Source organism: Colias croceus, chromosome 16 (assembly GCF_905220415.1).
Source record: "Colias croceus chromosome 16, ilColCroc2.1".
NCBI lineage: Eukaryota > Metazoa > Arthropoda > Insecta > Lepidoptera > Pieridae > Colias > Colias croceus.
The window spans coordinates 5,876,793-5,899,582 of NC_059552.1; the positions used below are offsets into that span (position 1 = coordinate 5,876,793).

Sequence of the window (22,790 nt, forward strand, 5' to 3'; positions counted from 1 at the left end):
GCCCTTGTCCCAGCAGTGGGAACGTATATGGGCTGATGATGATGATTACGTGTGTCTGGAAATCATTCATCTCATTCGTCTAGATTGTAAAACGTCAAATAAATGAAGAAATGGGCAAATGAAATTCGGATTGCGATTATATGGCAAACAAAACATCGGAATTTAAAAAAAACGGGGTTATGAAAAAATATCCAAACGTTTTCATGATTATGATATTCGGAATTAATATTTAACCATAATAACTTAGATTAAGGATTGGTCTCCGCGCGTGCGCTACGACTAGATACCGCTCCACCTAAAAACAATAGCTCCGTGAGTGCGGCAACTCAGTTCTGTAGTGTGTGTAAGGCAATTTGTAAGGACGCTAGTGTGTGTGAAGAATTGTACTGCCAGCTACATAAATTTTACCCCATAAATGGGAAATGGGCTATCTTGGAAAGAAGTTTGAAAAATATTTTTATTTCATTTTGGCCTTGCCGGGAATCGAACCCATGAACATGTGACTCAAATCCACTTGCGATGCCACTATACTATCACAAAGGTTTTTTAAAAGTAAAAAAGCGGTAATAAAAAAAATAACATATATATGAGTCAGTTAAACAAGGTTAAACAGAAATAAATTATTGTTATTATCATTTTTTTTTTTATAATATGCGTTAGTAATAGTATTGAAAAAAAACATTATGAATAAAATAAGTTCAAATAAAAAGTGTGTTTTTGGGATATGCAGTACGGCAACACTAAATGGCGTTTTAATTTTCGTAAACAACATTTTCAAAGTACAGGTGAAATATTGAATAATACGATTATTCCTGATGGTACGTGATCCCAGTGTCTTTCTTATTATTTGTTGTATTTTTTTAAACAGTTTTATGGCACAAACAGGTATTTTACTTCAGGTTTTGTCCAAAATCTTTAGAAACTATCGGTACGCCCTCTCCACACAATGCTTGTGACACGACTGGCTCGGGTACGCCGATTTCGGCGTACTTTTAGTTGCCGCATTTTTCGAGTACGCCGGCGGTATCTAGTCGTAGCGCGCGCGGAGACCAATCCTTAATCTAAGCATAATAAATTATTGAGGAACTGTTTGGTTGTTTGTTTGCAATAAACTTGTTAAAGTTACGGTTAGGGTAAATATGAGTTGCGCCTTTTGCCAATTTTATAGAGTACGTTACAATTTTAACCACTATAACTACTCGTATTTCATCGGGTAAAAGGCTATTGTTACCGTTAAAATACAGTTAAGTCTCCGTTACCGTTAGTGTTAAATTTGACATTTTAACCTTAACTATAACTAAAACATTAATTTGAACATTCAAAAATGTATAGTATAATATAATATTTATATTCTCGACCGTATTAACAGGAGTCATGACTAAGTTCAAAAGTTAACTTTCCAAGTATCAATTTCTCTATGGATTCAATAACACTTAAATATAGGGAAAATGGATAAAGAAAAACACGATAATTTTTTATTAAATAAATGTATTTCTTATAATCTACTAATGACACTAACTACTACAGCTGACTTGTGCCTTGAATAACAGTTTTCATGCCGGGTGGTTTTTGCTTTGGTAATCTGAAAAAATAAATGAGTATAAACAACATTGCAAATCTAAAATAAGCATTCTTGGTACTTGGAATCACTACCGTAACAATTTGATACAATGAAGTTTAATTTCATAGAAAACGTACTTTTACGTAATTGAATTCAAATAAAATATTTAACACGTGTATCCTGACTAGTTCCGAGCAGGTAAGAAGTTATGTAATTATTTATTGCATCATGTTAAAAAAACAATAACCAGTGATATTACATATCTTCTGCAATTCCAAGTAAATACAAACGAATTTTATACGCAATATCATACTCTATATTGTTCGTAATAACAATTATTAATAACTGTTATAACCTGGTGTGTATAATCTTGCGCGGCGAGGACGGGTGCACGAGGTCGTGTTGTCGCTCCCACGCCTGCCACTTCTGCTGCAATCGCTGCCGGCGACGGTCCACGTAACTTATCTGTTAACAATTATAATATTATAGAGGGCGAATTTTTGAACTTATACTTCTTTTGGCGCGATGGAGAAAAATGATGAGAGTGAATTTTTACGTTGCGCGCGCACACCGACACCTAAATTTAACATGACAATTGATAACTATGTTTTTCCATACGCCAAAGAAGTATAACTTCAAACGCGTATACATAAGTACACACACTCTTTTTTTCAATAGAGCGTGGTTCGCTAAATCCGAAAGTGTGAGGAGGATCGAAAATCGTTGAAAGGAGTCAGGGCGCCGATTTTATGGAAAACTAAAACGGCGCTATTAAATTTTGAAAATTCAGCTGATTTTTGAAAAGCTCTGGCTTTTATCAGCAGATATCGAATCCGTTGGAAAAAAATAACTCCTATATTATACAAAATTTAATTTACTATCATAATATAAGAAGTATACGCTTTATTTATGCAGAATTGTCGATATATGAAGCAATTTTAGATTATTTAAAGATAATTGAAAGAGGTTTGTGCAATATACGTAATTGAAAATTTAGTCGAAAGTTACATACATACTCGTAATACACAAAATATTATATAAAAAAAAGTACAATAATTTACCTACTTTGCAATACCGAATATTTTTACAACGTACCACACAACTAGCAGGAATCCAGATAAAGGCGGTGACAAGCACGACCACGCCAACAATATTGTCTCGCAGGAAACCCAGCACATTGTTAATGTTTATATCTTCTATTATATCCCAAAACCGTTCCACTACATCTTGTATAGTTTTCTCGCAAACTCCCTGCAAATAAATTGTTATTACAAAATTACTCCGAATTCCAAATATAGGCCATATATTTATACTCATAAAGTTCGAATTAGCATGGTGACAAAGACAAACCTTATTGCAAAAGCCTTGTATGCAGGGAGTGCCGTCTGGGAGTATATCATTATGAGCCACCGGGAAACACGTCTTGTTCAAACTCTTGCGACAACAACGTTTACATGCATCCGCAACTATAAAACACAAACCATTATTTTTTTTACAAATAATACAATAAACAATGTGTATGTTTTTCTGAAGGAAGAATATTTTGTAGTGTTAGAATAGGAACTTAAAAATAATTAATGTGTTATTTTTGATTAAATTTTACTTTGTATAGAACATTATTTAGTAATACTCTAAAAATGACTTAAATTTTTACAGCAAAGTATGAATTATAAATTTAAATGAGGTGTCATGACTTAGTGTTAGCCTGTAAATAAAAAACGTGTGCCACACGTTTGCTATGCCTTCAAGCCACACCTCTGTGCCTGTCGGAGTGGGGAGCGTGAGGTTTTTTCGTTACGGAATTTCTCGATTCGGTCCCCGCGCTCAAGGCCCGCGATAGAAGCTATGCAATAGCTTAAAAAATAACATGAGTATGAGTATAGTTATTAGTTACCAATATCGCACATGCAGCTGTGCATGCCCTGCGTCTCGCAGTACGGCACGCACGACCCGTTGCGGCACCGCCCGCGCTCTGCGCACTCGTGCTCGTCCGCTATCGCCGGCGCCTAAATTCATTTTATTTCATTAAATTATATGGAATACTTTGAAATAAATATAGTAAATTAATTGATTGTGAGTGTTTGTTTTTTCTTTCTGACCGAATTACCCCGATGCCATACTAATCTTACCTGTTAATATTCCCGTAAATAAATCATAAATTGAAAAGCCATCAAATATACAACGCTTAAAAGGCTTAAAATAATTGTCTCACAAAAAAGCGTGTGTGCCGAGCACACGTATCAGAAGTCAAACTTCTGGCGAGATTCATTGATGTACCAAAATCGCCCTTACTCCATGACGTGATGGAATTACCATGACGCGATTTTGAAATTTTATTCTCAACGCGGCTAAAGAAGTTTAACTTCAAAAATGTAAATAATTGGTCGGATAAATGACCTTGGGGCAGTCAGCGGAGGCTCCGTTGCAGGTGGCCTCGCCCTCGCACGCGGAGTGCGCTGCCTCGCGACACACCACGCCGGGCGGCGCGAACACGCAGCCCGCACAGCACGGCGAGTTCTTGTCGCTGTACACAACATAAACAAGCTATTTTTGTCAAGTTTTTGATGTCTGTTCCTTTATTTTGTTTATTATTGTAACGTAGTGTTATGTAAATAAAATGTTTATCTATCTATGCGCTGTTACTTTATTCATCATCAATAATAGCACCCGACCCCACCCCTATAACAGAAATAGATATAGATCCTACCCCTAAAACAAATACAGAAAAAAATGCGTTAGATACGTTTAGCATGTATACGTTCAGCACACAGTTGTTGCGAATCAGTACGGTTTATGCGGATGTGGCTCGGCCTAGGAAAAAGGCATCACACCTATTAGAGCGCGGTATTACTGTTAATTTTCTTTATCCAAAACTATGGATAAAGAAAATTAACAGTGCACTTTATCCAAAACTAGTATAAATGTTAAAGAAAATATCACATCATAACCTACCTACAAAGTGCGCCCTGATTTTTTCTTAGTTTGCAATTCTTGTCGCAGCACATATCGTTGTCTTCGGTACCTAAAACAAACATTTCAAATAAGCTTTAATTTTAATTTACAAGAAAAATCACAATATAGCTATGCAAATTAATGCATATTACCTAATAATCCCGCATCACACTCTTCCCCGCCTTCGACACGTAAATTCCCACAGAAGCTCTCTTCTGGTTCCGAAAAGCATCGGCCAGATTTAGCTTGCAACACTTTTCGAATCGACCGCAAACTGCATGGAGAAAATCTCTGTAAAAATAATATTCATATTATATTTTAATGTTGATACATACAATTGAAATATATTGTATGTATGAAATTATAACTAAGTATACTTAAAAATCTTCAATGCGACCCGATCTTTTTTTGACTTATTTTTATTATTTTTTTATCGACTTCAAAAAAAGTTATCACGTATGTAAGCCATATTGTCAGAATTGCAACTTTTTACAAATCAAGCGTTTTGCTTATTACGCAGTTTCACAGCGTCTGGATTAGTTCCTATACATCCTATAAATCCTCCTCTTTCCACTAACCTTATTATTAAGATCGTATCCGCTGACACTGTACGTGTACATGAGGTAGGACCCCCCGTGGCTGGCAGCGGGCGAGCACTCGGCCACGTCGGGGTCGTGCTCGGAGCCCCAGTTGTGGCCGAACTCGTGCGCGGTCACCAGGTCCGCCTCGCGCGTGATCACGCGCTGCCCGTAGTGGTTGCGGGACGAGCTCAGACCAGAGTTCAGGTATAGCGTGTAGCCGTTCTTGAAGTATTCTATGTATGGGAATGTCTGTTAGGTGTTTATGTATGTTTATTTCACAGTTGGATTATGTGTTAACTGAAACCGGAGGTCTAGGTACAGCGTGTAGCCGTATTCTATGTAGGTATCTGTTAGTGGATATTCATTTCTATAAGTGAACTGAGGTCAATGTATGGTTTTCTGTGTCATAAATATACATATAATACAAACATTAGTGGATGTTTATTAGCGGATGTTTCGTTGACGGTTAGATCATTAGAAAATTTCCTTGGAAGTTACTTTAGTTCTTTGTATGTAAATGATAAATATTCAGATATAGGAGTATGTTATGAAACGTTATAATATTTATGAAATCTCGAATGGGAAAAAATGAGTTCATTCTTTAAAAAATTATCACACATAATAACATGTACTTGTACGACAATCTCTTTTACATGAAACGAATACTATAACATCAAAATAGAGTAGGCACTGCACCATAAACACTAATCGCTTCATCACTCAATTTAAAAGCGCTACAACATAGCGTAACAAATTATAAAAAAGCAAAATAACGTAAACATAAATACATATCAAAAATTAAATAAAAGCAACAAAAAAGACACTCACATTTTGCACCATAAAGAGCTGAAAATAGAAAAAAAACAATAAAAATTAACTCAATAATAACAAATTATAAACAATAAACAAATTATAAACAAATAGAAGCAAAATAATATTGGCAATCCAGGGGCGTAGTAATTCCAATGATTAATATTACTATGCCCAGGTTTAATCTCAAATTATACAATATATTAATATGTAATATATAATAAAAACACAAAGTGCTATAATTACAGCATAGTATAAAAAATAATATTAGAATATCATGCCTGGTGTACAAATGCCTCCAACAGAATTCCTTCTTGGCGAGCCGACGTAAGCCAGCCCCAGAATACCACCCTCAAACTTTAGGTCCGTGAACAAGTGAGCCAAGCAAAAGTCCTTGTGAGAATATTCGCGGCTAAATACCTGAAAATATTAATGTGTAATAAATATTAATGCATTTTTTTATTTTTGTGTACTTTTTACCATTAAAGAAGTTTATGTATATTGACGTGATTATGCGCGTTTTAATGCGTTAAAAATATGTAAAAATTAAATGTGTTTTATTTACCTGGGTACCTTTATATTATAAATTCTATATGTCATGGCCATATCGTAGATTTGCTCATTTCATGAAATGGTCAACATAGTTTGATCAGATCGTTAAATCGTCAACGTTTCACGATTTGGCCAGATCGTATAAAATATCTTAGAGAGTCCATAAAACATTAAAAAATTCAGAATATTTTAAGAACTTGTTTATTGACATTTAAGTTAGTGCCGCGGTAGCTCCGGCGAATACCAATAGCGAATGGTTTTTTGAATAGAAAACAGTTAGGTAAGGTTAGATATTAATAAACAACGCACGAGCCGAGCGAGCAAAGCGAGCGTGCCGAGGTAGCGGCCGGCGAGTGCCAGAAGCGAATCGCTTTTTAAAAAAGAAACAAAAATGGTCGCATTTCGTAAACTGGCCATCCACGTTTGGCCAGATCGACGATCTGGCCAAATATGGATGACCAAATCGTGAAACGTTGACAATTTAACGATCTGGCCAAACTAAATTGACCATTTCATGAAATGAGCAAATCTACGATATGGCCACGACATATACATTAGCATATTAAGAATAAACTGTATTGTGTGTTTCTTAAGAATACATTTTTATGTGTGTTCATTTTGAAAGATGTAAATTAGAAGTATGTATTCAGCATTGCACATGACAATACAGTTTACAAAAATTATATAACTACACTGTACACACAGTTTGTCACTAGGGATAAAATTGTCACATAGGTATCAAAATATGTTATTAACTATAAATTTAAGATTAAAATCGAACCTCAAGCAAATTGCGCACGTCCCACTTTTCTCGAACCATATTGTAATGCGCCTCGCCACCGCGTACGCGTGTCGGCTCTGAATGAACCAGAATCTTTTTGATCACAAATCCCATACCCTTGAACCCATCCATATCCTGTAAAGAAAATTTAATAAATAATAACGATACGCACAAAAATATATTATGAATTATTTTTTTTATTTTCAACCCCTGAATCTCTATTATATGAGAGAACAATGGCAATTTAATAAATTTAAAGAACCATTTTATTTACAACATGCATTTTATAAAAATAATAAAGCGCAGAAGAGGAGGACGTGGGTTCGAATCCCGCCTGACGAATATTCTTGTCTTATATATAAAATTCTCGTGTCATAATGTTAGTCTGCATACTCCTCTGAAACGGCTTGACCGATTCTCATGAAATTTTCTGTGCATATCGGGTAAGTCTGAGAATCGGCCAACATCTATTTTTCATATGTACCACGGGCAAAGCCGGGGCGGACCGCTAGTTTTTTATATTATTTTCAAATTTTTCAAATATTTACGACACAGTTAAATTTAAAACTGCAATGGGATGCATTATTATGGAAAAATATTTACTTGTGATGATATATGGAAAAATCACAGTCATCTTACCTGTCTATCTTGCCAAACGGTATCATTGTATATTTTATGTACCCGATCTATAAGACTTATCTGAAAAAATATATAAAAACTATAAATTTAATAATTGAAATTCAAAGATAAATACATTTTTAATGCATTAAATGATATATAGCTACACAGAAATCTTACCAAATAGCTGATAGTAGTCTTGGTGTTACTAGAACCCATTTCCTGAAAGAATCTATAATCAGCGACTAGAAGTAACGGGCAGCGGGTTTTGGTCGGAGTATATTCATAGTCACTCTGCCGTTTTAGTCTCTTCCCACTCTTAGTATTAGTTTGTACTCTACTGGAGTCGATTTCTTTGTTGAATATATGATCCAAGTATTTATCTTTTTCAGATTGCTCTTGTATTGTCTCCAAATCTTCATTTTCTTCTTCTTCATCATCATCTTCCAATTCTACAACCATATTATAATGAATTTTAAAGCTACTTTACACTCTTACTTTTACACACAAAATTCATTTTTTTTATATTTGATCCGAAACTGTATAAAAATTCACAAACAAATATTTCAACATCGAGAATATAATATATTATATAAATGTGAGATAACCTTTTCCTTCTTTCACATAACCACAAACACGCGGCTTGTCTCCGCCAGAACCAGACCAACTAAAGCGAATATCGGAAGAGCGATATGTGATCATACTTTTCTCATCTAGATGCGGCAAGTGACGCCAAGAAGGCTGGATATTTACAGAAAAAAAGTATTAATAGCACCATGTAAATTCGTTTTAAAAACAATTGCAAAAGTCTATTTTATATCTACTTCAAAGAGGAGGATGTTCCCAATTTTTCAGTTTTATTTTTTGGTTCCGGTTTCTCCCGTTCAAAATAATTATGTAAATCTCAACAATAACAAACTGCAAACTATGTATTTGATGTAACTAGGTATGTAGACGAATAAATATATTTGGTTATTTTTTAAAGATATGGTAGGTAAACTACATACTTCACCATTTTTTATTATTATTTTCAAGCAAAAAGCTAAGCTTCTAAAAATTTATTGAAAAGAAGGGTTGAGTCATTGCTATTTGTTATTCAAAATTATGTAATAATCTTAAAAATAAAAAACCTTATCATTTCTCATTAACTAAAATTACACAAAATTATATCTTAACAAAAAGAGAGATGAGGTGCAAGACTAGCATAGCAATGTTCTAACTTCTAAGTTCTAACATCACCATCCTAATACCTAACTTACAAGTTTTTCTTGAAATGTAAAATATTTCAATAACGTTTTTATTTAGACCTCATACTCTGCATTTGAAAACATTCAACCACTTAATGTATAAAAAAAAACATTATTATTTCTATTGTACCTCAATATGATATGTTTCCCCAAGTGTATGTATAATTCCTGTAATAACACCATCATCAATATGAATTTTTACATCAGATGATGTCTCCCCAAAAACTCTTCCAGTGTAAAAGTTTTCACGGTCTGAAAAAATACTTTTATCTGTCTTTGTTTTTTTATACAATTTGAATATAATCTATATACATATACTTAAATTATAAAACTGAAGAGTTCGATATTTATTTATTGTTAAGATATTATATGCAGCGTATATTCAGATGTAGTAAATAATTAAGAATTTCTCTTAATAAAAATTCAAATAAAATATATTACCAATATGAACAATAGTTTTATTTCCATCACCGTCTACTGCATAAGCCTTGAATTTTGAATGCAACACACTATTGTGGGGATGTAGGATTAACTTGAAATCCTTTCCTAAAGTACGAAATTTTAGCTCTTTGATAGTATTGAATGGGTGCATAGACTGTTTTATTCCTCGCTTTACAACATGATGTTCAAGACTTGATGCGTGTAGTGTTTCAAAGTATCTCAGATTATGGTGAATTGAACCTGTAAAGTGTAAATCAGAAACGACATAATATAATAATTAAAATCGATTAAAGAGAACGGTTTCAGTTAGTTAACCAACTAAAAATTGACGATATTTTATGATATTTAAAATACGTAATACTCACAATTAGCATTGTGAACTGTGACCAATAAAAACAGAATGCCATTTAAAGGGATACTGGACATCATTTTATTCATAATATTTTTATTACGTCTGGAATAATTTTAAAACAAAATTTTAATAATAAAATTATCTTTATACTGTTTTTAAAGCACTTCAAATGTCAAATCACAAATGCACAGATTACAGAGCATTTTGAATTTTCAAATATTATGTTGCCACTTGCCATACCATTTAAAGGATTGTCTATGAATTGGTAGATAATATATAATATCTTTTGTTGATATACAGGGCCAATAAATTCGAATTATTTAACGTATAGGTCTACCAGAATCTGATGGCATATTTATATTTCAGAAATAAAAGATTTTCATGTGGCAACTTATTTGACAACTATCAAATTGGTTGTCAAATTATTTGTCTTTTTTGCAGTTGATAAATAATTTTTAGGATTTTGTCTAAAAAATCTTCGAAAATGTCGAAAAAGCCGCTGTGGTCACAAGCAAGAGGTGTTGTTTATAATGTGTATAGAAAAATATTTGATGAAGAAGGGTCAAACACATCACAATTTTCAATTTAGAAGATTTAATTGGTAAATTGGACTTACCCGCTTTGATACTTTTAATTAAAAAATATTATATGTAGGTAACTATAATATTGTTTGTTGATTTCCAATGGAGATTTGAGGAGTTTCCAATACGGCTATTCGTCAAGTCCAAGCTGTCCAAGTCAATTTTATAATGTGTGTATCTGTTAATACTTACGAAAATAAACATAGTTTTATTTTACTTTTATTTTATTTTATAAAAAATTATAAGCAGTCTAGTTTTCTATCGATATAACATCGATATTTTCACATGGCATAATGATAATGAACATACAAATATAGGTATGTGTAAATAATAATATGTATTACCTGTGTAAAAGTAATATGTATATTATACATGTAAGTATGTACCTACATAATATTAAGTGGATATCTCATTATTAAGTGCAGTGTTGTCCACTTATGTAATGTGACTAATGATATTGAGAACAAACTAAAAAATAAGCAGTATCAAGATCGTTCAGTCCATTTTCCCTAGGGTTGCACACTCAAAATTTTGATTTCCCTAATTGCCATCAGATTCTGGTTTACCTATACAAAATCATCGTCCTATAAGTTGACAATGATACCGCATGCACCTTAAAAGTTGCTCGGCTAGAGTATATTTTTGTTCTATGGTAGCTAGGGGGATGATCTGTGGGGATGATAAATTAGCAATTATTATTTACTAGATTTCCGCCCGCGGCTTCGCCCGCGTTTGCAAAGGAAAACCCGCATAGTTCCCGTTCCCGTGGGATTTCCGGGATAAAAACTATCCTATGTGTTAATCCAAGTTACCCTCTATATGTGTGCTAAATTTCATTGTAATCGGTTCAGTAGTTTTTACGTGAAAGAGTAACAAACATCCATACATCCATACATCCATACAAACTTTCGCATTTATAATATTAGTAGGATTAGCGGTTCAAATTTCAAACCGTTGAACTATGTACGTTGAACTTTCAAAATTCAACGGTAGGTAACGGTGGTGGCTATCACACGTAGTCGGTAGTATATTATTATTAGTCTGTGCTATCACTCACCCCAAAGGACGTGCGGCGGATTGATTATCGAATTTTTTATTCTTTTTATGAGCCCTTTCCTAGCTTCTTCCCGTATCTATTTTTTACGTCTTTATTATATTTCGATGATGAATACAAGCTTATTTTATGTACTTTTTTAGTTGTATTACTTTCTTGACCGTCACTACCACACACGACAAATCACTATACAAAAAATACTCATTATCTTAGCCTGTACTTGATTTTAATACAAGATTCAAATGAATAACTGGATATCAGTCAGGCCAATCATCGAAAGGCGTTGCTTATAAAAATGTTAGGTTCATTTTGAAAAAGCTGATAAAGCTAAACGGCTCCGTTCAATCATAACCGTACGCTTTTAGAGTTAACACGAACAGATTTAACCATATGGTACATACCTACTAAGTGCCTACTATGTCTTTTAGAATAAGACACAGAATACTTAATAGTAGCTAACGCTAACGACAATATATTATATCTACAGAGTAACCACTAAAAAATTACCTACAAATAAAACGTTTAAGTAACTGCATTGCGTCACTCCTATTGGTGCGTACGATATGAGACTGGCTCATTCATTCAATCAAACATACAAAATCATCAGTTTTATTTAGGTTAGTTACCTATTAAGTAGAGGTTATAAAGAAAATTTCAAGCCGATTCTTAAATAAATATGTCTACTTTTTAACCGACTTCAAAAAAAGGAGGAGGTTATCAATTCGGCCGGTATGTTTTTTTTTTATGTATGCACACCGATTACTCCGAGCCCCGAGGTTTCTGAACCGATTTACGTGATTCTTTTTTTGTTCGATGCGGGATGGTGTCGAATTGGTCCCATAAAAATTTTATTCGGATAGGCCCAGTAGTTTTTACTTCATGAGTATTTTTTGTCTGTATTTGTGAATGTTGCAAGTGCAAGTTTGAAGTCGGTTGTTTTTAACGCAGTTATCACTTGTTAAATGTTACCAAAACATCATAATATGTTAAAAAAGTACATTTGTTTTCATACCCAAGAATTACAATAATTACGGCATTTGTGTTATTTTTCAGAATTCATAAATATGGAATCATTTAATAAATTCTCTAAAGATATAGGTAGGTAAATAAAAACAGTATATCAGAAATCATAGTTGTTTATTATTCCCAATTTGCAAATTTAATGAATTCCACCCCTAAGCCTCAAAACCAAATGTAGAGTAGATTCTTTTTGAATATTATAGTCGGACAATGTGCGGCCATCTTCAAGTTGTTTTCCTGCAAAAATTAATCTTTGCTGGTCAGGTGGAATACCCTCTTTGTCTTGGATTTTCGCTTTCACATTCTCAATAGTGTCTGATGGCTCCACTTCCAATGTGATTGTTTTGCCTGTCAATGTTTTTACGAAAATCTGCATACCACCTCTCAAACGAAGCACTAAATGCAATGTAGATTCCTTCTGGATATTATAATCAGAAAGTGTGCGACCATCTTCTAGTTGCTTCCCGGCGAAAATAAGTCTCTGCTGGTCTGGGGGAATACCTTCCTTGTCTTGTATTTTCGCTTTCACGTTCTCGATAGTGTCTGATGGCTCCACTTCCAATGTGATTGTCTTGCCGGTCAATGTCTTTACGAAAATCTGCATACCACCACGGAGGCGCAAAACTAAGTGCAATGTAGATTCTTTCTGAATATTGTAATCTGAAAGTGTGCGACCATCTTCCAGCTGTTTGCCAGCGAAAATAAGTCTCTGCTGGTCAGGTGGAATGCCTTCCTTATCTTGGATTTTCGCTTTCACATTTTCAATAGTATCTGATGGCTCCACTTCCAATGTGATTGTTTTGCCTGTCAATGTCTTAACGAAAATCTGCATACCACCACGGAGGCGCAAAACTAAGTGCAATGTAGATTCTTTCTGAATATTGTAATCTGAAAGTGTGCGACCATCTTCCAGCTGTTTTCCAGCGAAAATTAATCTTTGCTGGTCTGGTGGAATGCCTTCCTTATCTTGGATTTTCGCTTTCACATTTTCAATAGTGTCTGATGGCTCCACTTCCAATGTGATTGTTTTGCCTGTTAATGTTTTTACGAAAATCTGCATACCACCTCTTAGACGAAGCACTAAATGCAATGTCGATTCCTTCTGGATATTGTAATCTGAAAGCGTACGACCATCTTCTAGTTGCTTCCCGGCGAAAATAAGTCTCTGCTGGTCTGGGGGAATACCTTCCTTGTCTTGTATTTTCGCTTTTACGTTCTCGATAGTGTCTGATGGCTCAACTTCTAATGTGATTGTTTTGCCTGTCAATGTCTTAACGAAAATCTGCATACCACCACGGAGACGCAAGACTAAGTGCAATGTAGATTCCTTCTGGATATTGTAATCTGAAAGCGTACGACCATCTTCTAGCTGCTTACCAGCAAAAATTAATCTTTGCTGGTCAGGTGGAATTCCTTCTTTGTCTTGGATTTTTGCTTTTACATTCTCAATAGTGTCTGATGGCTCCACTTCCAATGTGATTGTCTTGCCGGTCAATGTCTTTACGAAAATCTGCATGCCACCGCGGAGGCGCAAAACTAAGTGCAATGTAGATTCTTTCTGGATATTGTAATCCGAAAGTGTGCGACCATCTTCCAGCTGTTTTCCAGCGAAAATAAGTCTCTGCTGGTCAGGTGGAATTCCTTCTTTGTCTTGGATTTTAGCTTTCACATTCTCAATAGTGTCTGATGGCTCCACTTCTAATGTGATTGTTTTGCCTGTCAATGTCTTGACAAAAATCTGCATACCACCCCTGAGACGCAATACTAAATGCAAAGTTGATTCCTTCTGAATATTATAATCAGAAAGTGTGCGACCATCTTCCAATTGTTTTCCAGCAAAGATCAGCCGCTGTTGATCTGGGGGAATGCCTTCCTTATCTTGTATCTTTGCTTTAACATTTTCAATTGTATCAGAAGGTTCAACTTCTAAAGTTATTGTTTTGCCAGTAAGAGTCTTCACAAATATCTGCATTTTGATCTGAAACATGGAAAAAATACATTTAAAAATCTTATTTTAAAAAAGAATTTCAAAAGGTTGCACAACTACATTAAATGTTCATTACATCATAATATATTCCGATAAGAATTAGGTTTTGCAGAATATATCATTTTATTTATTTATAGTATTCATTTCAACATTTGTTACGAACAGGAAACGATGCTATTAAAAATGTAGGTCATTGAAAATCTACCTACAAATAATTAGAATAAACGTTGTATGTACATATAGGTGCGTCACTCTTCCGTAAGTATTTATTTTCCAGTGTAAAATTGTTTTAGGTAGGTACTTGTAACAATAAGCACAAAAGAATCACACAACGTTAGAAAACAATTACTATTTCCTTATGATTACATTTATAAATTCTAATAATCCATTAACACAATCACACAATGGCGACGTTTTATCGTAGGTATCTACGCAGTTATGTTACTGCACAAATTGTTCAATATATCAATGAAGAATTAGCATTAGAAATACGGATAAAATAGAAAAACATACTTACAGTGTAATTTCACCACCAGAATTTATCAATTTTTATTTTATTTGAATCCAATAATTATTATAAAAGAAAGTAAATGCTCACGGGATGCAACACACGTTTACTCTTTCGCTTTCTCTTTATAAAATACGGCCAATATTTGAGAGACGAACCTTTTTATAGACTTCATGCGTCGATCAATACAATGTACACTTCATGTAACATGGCGATGACTGACGAAGTTCACCGACTTTTGTTGTTTGTCCCTTTTTTTAATATTGAAATATATGAGATAGCAATAGATGATAAACAAGATTCTAGAACGTGGGCGAATTTTTCTTTGTGACGTCAGACGTATACTTATTATTGATGTATCATATTCTGCGTACCGTAAAACCGTTGTTGATGCAAAACATTGAAATAATATTACTGTCCTACGCAAAAACAAATTAGATTAGAAATGTATTTTAGGAGATATTTATAAGCACACTGCACAGTGTCCATATTTAATATTTATGTTCTACTTATTCTTTGTTCAGATCGCTTAATTAAGTTAGGTACTTATCTTTTGTTAAACTACCTAGTTGGTTAGGTATTAGGGTACATAGTGCAAATAACAAATAGGTACTTCATAATACATATTATCATTCGAGAATGTTCTAGTCCGTAGTTAGCTGTGAGCTAAATCATAGCAAAAATCTAACCTTACTTCCACTTACTTCTATATCAATCACCTAACACCTAGGTATTACTAAGTATCTAGTTATTAGTTAAGAACCTATTATTCACAAAATACCAATTGAATAGCCTTAGGTAGGTATTAGATATTTATTAACGCCTTCGTTACATTATTATAATATCCTAGGATAGGTAGGTACCTAGTAAGTAGTAACCTGTTTTAGTCCCCTACCTAATATTTTTTAACCTTTATAGTAGGTACTTAAGCACATGTTCGTAACAATATTTAGATTCTATGTATGAACCTACACTATGTGCAAGGAAAATTATGTTACCTATCACCTACCCATTGTTAGTTGATCATATTGACTCATGACTTGTCGATTAGGTACAGAGACAGAGACCCATGAGAACGTTTTTGATAGGTAAGTGATCATAGGCAGATTTGTTTATAAATTATGGTGAAGGTCAATACCCCACGGTCTCCTCTACTATAACAAAGCAATACTTGTGAGGATAATGTGTTTTAATTGAGTCTATCAGGGTTACATATAAGTATATTCAAATAAAAATTAAATATTTTATATTGAACAACTATTTAATAAATAAGTACTACTTAGTTTACATATAACAAAAATTATTTTCCAGGTTGTGCATCACTGGTTTCCCATGGTCTTGGACCACGCTTGTTCTCCCAGTTATCAATGTCTAGCTTTTGTATTTCTTCATAAGCATCTTCTAAAGTTGGTTCTCTTGCTTTATGAAGTCCCATTTTTTCAGCTTCTTCTTTGGTAACACCCTTAACTCTAGCAAACTGATACCTACAAAAACAAATACAAAATAATTACTCCTTATTGTTTGCCCATAAAACTCAAAAAAATAGCCTTTATGCCATTCAGAAATTGAATGTAACTTTTACTAGGTAGTGAAATAGTTCTCAAAGCAGTTCAGTAGTTAGAATTTAAAATAACATTAATCCTCTCCAGTTGTAGTAGTATTTGCTGATATTCATTATAGAAGATCAGAAAATGAGCAAGCTGACACTCAAAAGTATTTTTAAAAAAAACATGGAACTAGCAACAATTGATATTCCAAAATAAGATTAAATTTGTAAGCAATGGTGAAAGAGTTTTTTTAACTCAGTCTTGTAGAGTCCTGAGATTAGCCTGTTCAAACAAACTGTTCAGTGATCAGTGATATAATATTGGTAGTTGGTATAAAGTATAAGTTTAAAAGTGTAGATGTCTATACTATATAGACAGATACTAGATAGACATACATTGCATTATTTAAGTACTGGGAATAAGGGGAAAGAACTATTGAAAGCCCCGATTTCGGATATCAGTAAGGTAAACAAAGTTTGGGGTTTTTTTAATGGGATAGCATTAAAAATCAACATTTAATAGTTTAATCAGTTTACCTAACTTGTGTCCATTCTCGTAAGCCGAATGATCCACCTACTACAAATAATATAAAAGGCAGCCCATACTTTACAGACTTCCTTTTACTTAGTTCTTTCAGGTTTTTAGTTAGTATATTTATTTGATCCATTATATTTTATTGCTATACATATTCATGTAACAATCATCTACAATAAATTTAATGAGGTTATCAGGTTATATTAATTTATATCATTTCCCGTGTTTATAAGGAAAATATGTACTCATGTTAATGTCAAAACTCAAATACAGATGGACACTGGACAGTCGGCTGTCGGCAGCTGTCGGCCTCGGCGGACAGTAAACGTCAACTGTCAAATTATGCCATAGACAATTATGAACAAGAAGATACTGTGAGAGCGTTTTCACCAGTTTTCACATTATCCAATCCGATATTGGTGTCGGACGCCGATAGCCGATACAAATGTGCTAAGCCAAGGCTAAGCTAGCTAGTTACCTACACATGATTCGACAAAATCTTTCCAATATCATCATCAGTGTTGCCAGATCCATTTTTAAAAAATCAGGAGATGCGACTGGAAAAATCTAGATATAGGGGAAAGTAAAAAAAAACAGTACCAGATGCATTTTTGTTAGATAAAACATAAACAACCAAATTCTTTTCCCATCCACTGCGGATATTTGTCAAACCGATTTAATCTGCTGACTGCGGAGTATGGATTTGTACCCTCTGCAAAGTCTTCAATACCTATTTTTTCAATATTCAACTAAGTATTGCTCTATGCACAAACAGACAATTTACTTAGGTACACATATAGCACACATACAAACATTATCGTCCGACAGCTCACGGGCGTCCGATAATATCCGATATCGGGCCGGACATTGTGAAAAACAGGACCTAATATCGGATCGGCGTCCGACACCAATATTGGATCGAATAGTGTGAAAATGCTTTAACTTCTACGCAGGCTTGGGGCCTAAGGCCCCGTTTCCACCTGCAAGTAAACTTCTGCAAGAACTGTCCGACAGTCTGTCTGACAGCAGCTTGCATGTGTAAACTATGTTGCAAGTTCTGTCGCGACAGTTTGTCAAGCGCTTCTTGCGAGAAGTTGCGACAGCATGTGTAAACATGACTGCGTCTACTCGCGACAGTTCTCGCAGCTTATCGGTCTAGTTCCGTATATCTCGCAGCAAGCTGCAAGTATCGCCCACATGGCTTTTGATTTTTGTTTGAAATTAATGAGTCGTGAATGCTCTTGTGAAGAATGAAGAAACTATAAAGTCAATAGGATTATATGAGATCTTAAGATGGAATAATGTGATTATTTTTTGAAAATGAAGTGAAATGAAAATTTATTTGTTGAGTTGTGGTTACAAAGTTTTTATAATAAATTTCATGTCCGCACAATTCACCAACAAATTGGCATACAATATATTTATATTATGCTTATCTAATTTTATAATTTAACCAAGTTATTATTTAAACAATATATTATTTACATTAGTTCATTAGATCATTTTACATTAAATAGTACACATTATAAATTATAGTATACGATTTATTTCACAAAATAGAATAGAAAAATTGTAACAGTAATTCCTATCCCGTCACTGGTGTGTAAACACCTCCGCGATAAGTTGCGATAGTATGATGCGCGAGCTTCTTGCATGACATTTATTGCAGCAATAAATTGCAAGATATGTAAACGACATTGCAAGTAACTCATGCAAGACTTCCGCGAGTTTACTTGCAGGTGGAAACGGGGCCTAAGCTTGGGGCCTATTATGGCCCCAGTGCACAATGGCTTGTGATTGGCCATGCCATACAATGCACAACTGTAGGCCACGAACACTTAGGGTCAACTCACACCAAAAGAGCGGCGAAGCGGAGCGCAGTTTCCGTGTCATATGAATTTTTACTTTATTGTCATTAATATAAAACTTATTATCGCCTGAGAAACTCGAACCCGCGGCGCCGCATCCGCGCGGCATCCGCGCGACTCGTTCGAGTTTCTCATGCGATAATAAGTATTATAGAAATGAAAATAAAGTTAAAATTCATATGGCACTGAAACTGCGCTCCGCTTCGCCGCTCTTTTGGTGTGAGTTGACCCTTTAGTGATCACACAATGGCCCATGGCATGGCTCGTTGCTGCTTGGCAAATGACTTGTGATGGACGTGGAAGTGAAGTATAATATTCTTCTTATTGATATAATAAAATATATCCCATGAAAACTTGAATTTATTCAGCATTATGTACTTATCTTTAATAGTTTAAAGTCACTTAACTAACGTTATTAAGTATTTATTTATGTGTATTATTTCAGATTATTTCTTTATGAAGAATCGAAATCATGTAGTATCCTTCTCAAAAAAAAAACATAGTGTTCTCTATGTTATTGACAGCAAAGACCATAAACAAACTAAGTAAATTTATAAAATGGCGGATCTGTATGAGTGACGTATGTGTTGTGTTTATGAAATTGTAATTTTTTAAAGTGTTGTGGATAAAATATGAATTGAACTTTATAGTATATTCAACCTTTCCAATTCTTTTTGCGGTAAGTTTTAAATTTATAATTCCTATCCTTATTTCTTTGTATTCAAAATGGTTTAGGGCTGTTACGCGATGGAGCAAATTGTAGGCGGACGGATTGTGAAGTATTACTTCGTGCAAATAATATTGTCATAGAGGCCTACATTCACAGCAATACTTTTCTTCAAATGAAAATTGATTCAATTATCTTCTTTAGACATAAACATTTCTGTCGAGATAATGATTGACCAATCTTAGTTTCCGTATTCGAACATAAATCATGCAAATTTTGTAGGTAACGATTGTGTACAGTAAATTAAAAAGTATGAATTTTTTTTTTTCATTTCAATACGTCCTCTTTTATTATAATAAATAAACAATGGAAATCTAAACATATTATATAAGTAACAGAAACAGAAGGACACAGGAATAAATTTTAGAATGCACTACTATATTGTAGGTGTTACGATATAAATAAATTGAAATGGAAAAATAATTATTAAAATTATATTAAGACATTCATAAGTTATAGGTGGTGTAATTAACTCAACTTTCTTTTATATAGATTAAACTCTTGTTTTTTTTATAACTGTGTGTATCCAAATCTGCATTGCCTTTTTTCCACAGAATTTAACAATCAATGCAATAAAATTATAACAATTTTTTTTATTTTTTTTCAGTATTAATATGCACACTTATTAGAATCCATATCTATAGGATACAATGCAGATAACTATATCATCATATTTGGTGTCATTAATGGGTACTTCAAATCTAAACAGAGGACTTTGATTTATACTAAATACCTAGCTGCTATTCAATAATTTGGATATATGAGACTTTATCTCTTTCTCTTCTGTGTGTATTGGATAGATTTTGTCAATGTTGTATTTTGTAGACAGGGTGGGTTTTTGAGACGGGTCGGTAAGGTCAGGTACCTTAACCTGAAGAAAATTATGCCTTTGTATGTTAAGCTGGTGTTGTGACCGTTTTTTTCTGAAATAAATTTTCTGTTGCAAAATAAGTAATAATTTTAATTGATTAATCGTTTTTCGATTTCAAATGTATAGGAAATGTTTTTGGCAATTTCTGTTTTTTCTACTAGTCAAACATAAAATGGTCCCCACATAGAGTTTTTTGATCCCCACATGAAATATGATTGATGGCTAAAAAGTTTTTTTTTCCGTTATTTAGGCCATTCTTTGTTCAATTTTTTTTCAATAATTTGTCAATACATTTCAGAATAACTTAAAATTTACAGATGGTCTCCTAGGAGTGTTTTTCTGTAGCTGTAACGGTAAAGGTACCTGTCCTTACTGACCCATCTCAAAAATCCATTCTGTATCACTTGCAACATCATCCAAAGGGAAAATACTTTGAATCTTAGTACTGTATATAGAAAATTTTATTTAAAGAAAACACTCCATTGTTTTTGAAAAGAAACAATCTTTGTAAAATTTTAATCCTGATTTTTGTCTCTGCTTTTGGCTTAATATATAGGTAATGTTATTTTTGCCAAAATTCTAAACCATAAAACATTTTCAAATGAAAATATAATACATATTGTTGGCTCTATCTTAGACCACATCAGCTATGCTTACCAGAAGAAGTTTTAAGTTTGTGTCTATGTATATCCAGCCTAAGGCAAATTAACAAACCAAAAATAATTGAAATAAATTAAGCAATTCTTTAGTTATAAATATAGTAAAATACAAACCTTGTATCAATTAATATGTAAATTTTAAAATCTCAAAATTAGTACATGTAGGTACATTATGGATAGGTGAGGAAAAATGTCATCTATCCCAAAACTGATATGAAACAAAGCTGAGTTCTTCAACCTAAAATAAGGCGGAAATGAGTTTGTCTGTCTCTGTGATGCTGATCCATAACTATATTGTGTTGACAAATGATGGGCGCGTCTGATGACATCATAAAAGCGGCTATTACGCGCTTCAATTGTATTGCACGCCTCATAAGCGAAGCGTTGAGGTGGGTACTACTGTCACTTCGCGCAAAACATCTGATTTTGCAAACTTAAAATGTCTTTATGTATCATACATTGCACTTGTAAGATAATACATACACACACATATTAAGAAAAAACACTATTTTTAACATTTATGATATTTTTGATGTCATTTTTGTTATTTAAACTAGTTAAAAAACAGTTTAAAAAAGTTCTGTCTTGGACGTCCGTGTGTCTGTATGTGCGGAGGATTTTCTTGTTAACACGATAGCGACCGAAATACTTTACTAATCGAGTCTTTTTTTTTCTCATACGCTTGAGTATGCTCAGGAATAGAACCCTTTCATTTTTCAGGGTCTGATTCGATATGGTTTAATTGTTATTAAATAAACAAAAAAAAATATCGACTGTTCTCCATAATTTTAGTATATCGATATATATTCTTTATTTTATTTTTTATTTTTTTAATATTTATAGTGTACTCAAAATTCACCATTATAAACTCGATTCTTTATACTATAAGCCAAGGTTTAAAAAAATAAGTTGGTAGTCAGTCCCTTAAACCTGCGCAGTTTCACATCTAGGTCTCCACTAGATGTGAAACTGCGCAACTTCTATCACATCTCCACAAGAAAAATAGCTCAATTATTACGGTACCGCTTTCTTTACTTTTCCAACTGTTTTATTTTATTTCTTTTTTATATTTATAGTGTACTCTTTATAAATAATCAATTTTATTGTAAAGGATGAGATTATGAGGCGTGCACTTTTGGATTTTCCAAACTATTTTTTTTTTCTTCTAATATATTTTTTTATTAAAAATAAGTGTTAGTTAGTAGGCAAGTTTGGAATAGTGCACGATCTACATTAATACGTGTTAAAAGAAAGAAAATTTATATTCAGAATGAAAAATTACAGCTCGTATAAATTATGTCGTAAGTACCATTTATTCATGCCTCGTGTTCACAATTTTCGCGTCACAGAATAGTAAATAAGTTAGTAGATAGGGAGGCGAAGAGGGGAATTTTCTACAATACTCGAGCGTGGCAGTTTAAGATATGAGAGATACCTTAGACCTAATAGAACAAACTTTTTCACTATTTAGCTCTATATGTAGTGACGCGCGCCTAGGATAGACGATCAGATTAGTAAAAAAAAATCGATAGCCTGAAA

At 33.6% G+C, this 22,790-nt stretch overlaps 4 protein-coding genes across 6 annotated transcripts in view; 1 reads left to right on the plus strand and 3 right to left on the minus strand.

The window, feature by feature from the left end:
* Positions 1-1,471: 1,471 nt before the first annotated feature.
* Positions 1,472-10,064, minus strand: LOC123698644 (ADAM 17-like protease). Its single transcript, XM_045645380.1, has 17 exons — positions 9,909-10,064; positions 9,544-9,783; positions 9,233-9,354; positions 8,464-8,596; positions 8,036-8,307; positions 7,877-7,936; positions 7,238-7,372; positions 6,186-6,324; positions 5,092-5,327; positions 4,666-4,804; positions 4,514-4,583; positions 3,959-4,085; positions 3,456-3,567; positions 2,912-3,027; positions 2,657-2,812; positions 1,917-2,026; positions 1,472-1,582 (listed from the first exon to the last, which is right to left on the minus strand). Exons 1-17 carry the CDS (start codon positions 9,979-9,981, stop codon positions 1,522-1,524), a joined length of 2,301 nt encoding a protein of 766 aa, XP_045501336.1. The 5' UTR covers positions 9,982-10,064; the 3' UTR covers positions 1,472-1,521.
* A 2,586-nt stretch (positions 10,065-12,650) lies between these two features.
* LOC123698646 (polyubiquitin-C) lies at positions 12,651-15,211 on the minus strand. Of its 3 annotated transcripts, none has more exons than XM_045645381.1 (2): positions 15,055-15,211; positions 12,651-14,528 (listed from the first exon to the last, which is right to left on the minus strand). In XM_045645381.1, the coding sequence occupies exon 2, from the start codon at positions 14,520-14,522 to the stop codon at positions 12,690-12,692; it is 1,833 nt and encodes a 610-aa protein (XP_045501337.1). In that variant the 5' UTR covers positions 14,523-14,528; positions 15,055-15,211; the 3' UTR covers positions 12,651-12,689. The 3 variants fall into 3 exon arrangements, with proteins under 3 accessions (XP_045501337.1, XP_045501338.1, XP_045501339.1); XM_045645382.1 differs by lacking the exon at positions 15,055-15,211 and having other exon boundaries at positions 12,651-13,406; positions 13,635-14,537; XM_045645383.1 differs by lacking the exon at positions 15,055-15,211 and having other exon boundaries at positions 12,709-12,965; positions 12,998-14,537.
* A 1,076-nt stretch (positions 15,212-16,287) lies between these two features.
* LOC123698647 (cytochrome c oxidase assembly protein COX16 homolog, mitochondrial) lies at positions 16,288-17,428 on the minus strand. Its single transcript, XM_045645384.1, has 2 exons — positions 17,129-17,428; positions 16,288-16,529 (listed from the first exon to the last, which is right to left on the minus strand). Exons 1-2 carry the CDS (start codon positions 17,257-17,259, stop codon positions 16,346-16,348), a joined length of 315 nt encoding a protein of 104 aa, XP_045501340.1. The 5' UTR covers positions 17,260-17,428; the 3' UTR covers positions 16,288-16,345.
* A 2,127-nt stretch (positions 17,429-19,555) lies between these two features.
* LOC123698344 (tyrosine-protein kinase CSK) overlaps positions 19,556-22,790 on the plus strand; it is a 33,246-nt gene continuing 30,011 nt past the window's right edge. The window contains exon 1 of the mRNA XM_045644938.1: positions 19,556-19,673. The gene's annotated coding sequence lies outside the window, so the exon portion shown is untranslated. The remainder of the gene's footprint in view (positions 19,674-22,790) is intronic.

Coding starts and splice junctions, on each gene's coding strand:
- LOC123698647 (XM_045645384.1), bottom strand. CDS start 17,259: ATGGATCAAATAAATATACTAACTAAAAACCTGAAAGAACTAAGTAAA. Junction 16,530..17,128: donor CGAGAATGGACACAAGTTAG/GTAAACTGATTA, acceptor TTGTTTTTGTAG/GTATCAGTTTGCTAGAGTTA.
- LOC123698644 (XM_045645380.1), bottom strand. CDS start 9,981: ATGAATAAAATGATGTCCAGTATCCCTTTAAATGGCATTCTGTTTTTA. Junction 7,937..8,035: donor AGACTACTATCAGCTATTTG/GTAAGATTTCTG, acceptor ATATTTTTTCAG/ATAAGTCTTATAGATCGGGT. Junction 4,086..4,513: donor AATCAGGGCGCACTTTGTAG/GTAGGTTATGAT, acceptor TGTTGTGTACAG/CGACAAGAACTCGCCGTGCT.
- LOC123698646 (XM_045645381.1), bottom strand. CDS start 14,522: ATGCAGATATTTGTGAAGACTCTTACTGGCAAAACAATAACTTTAGAA.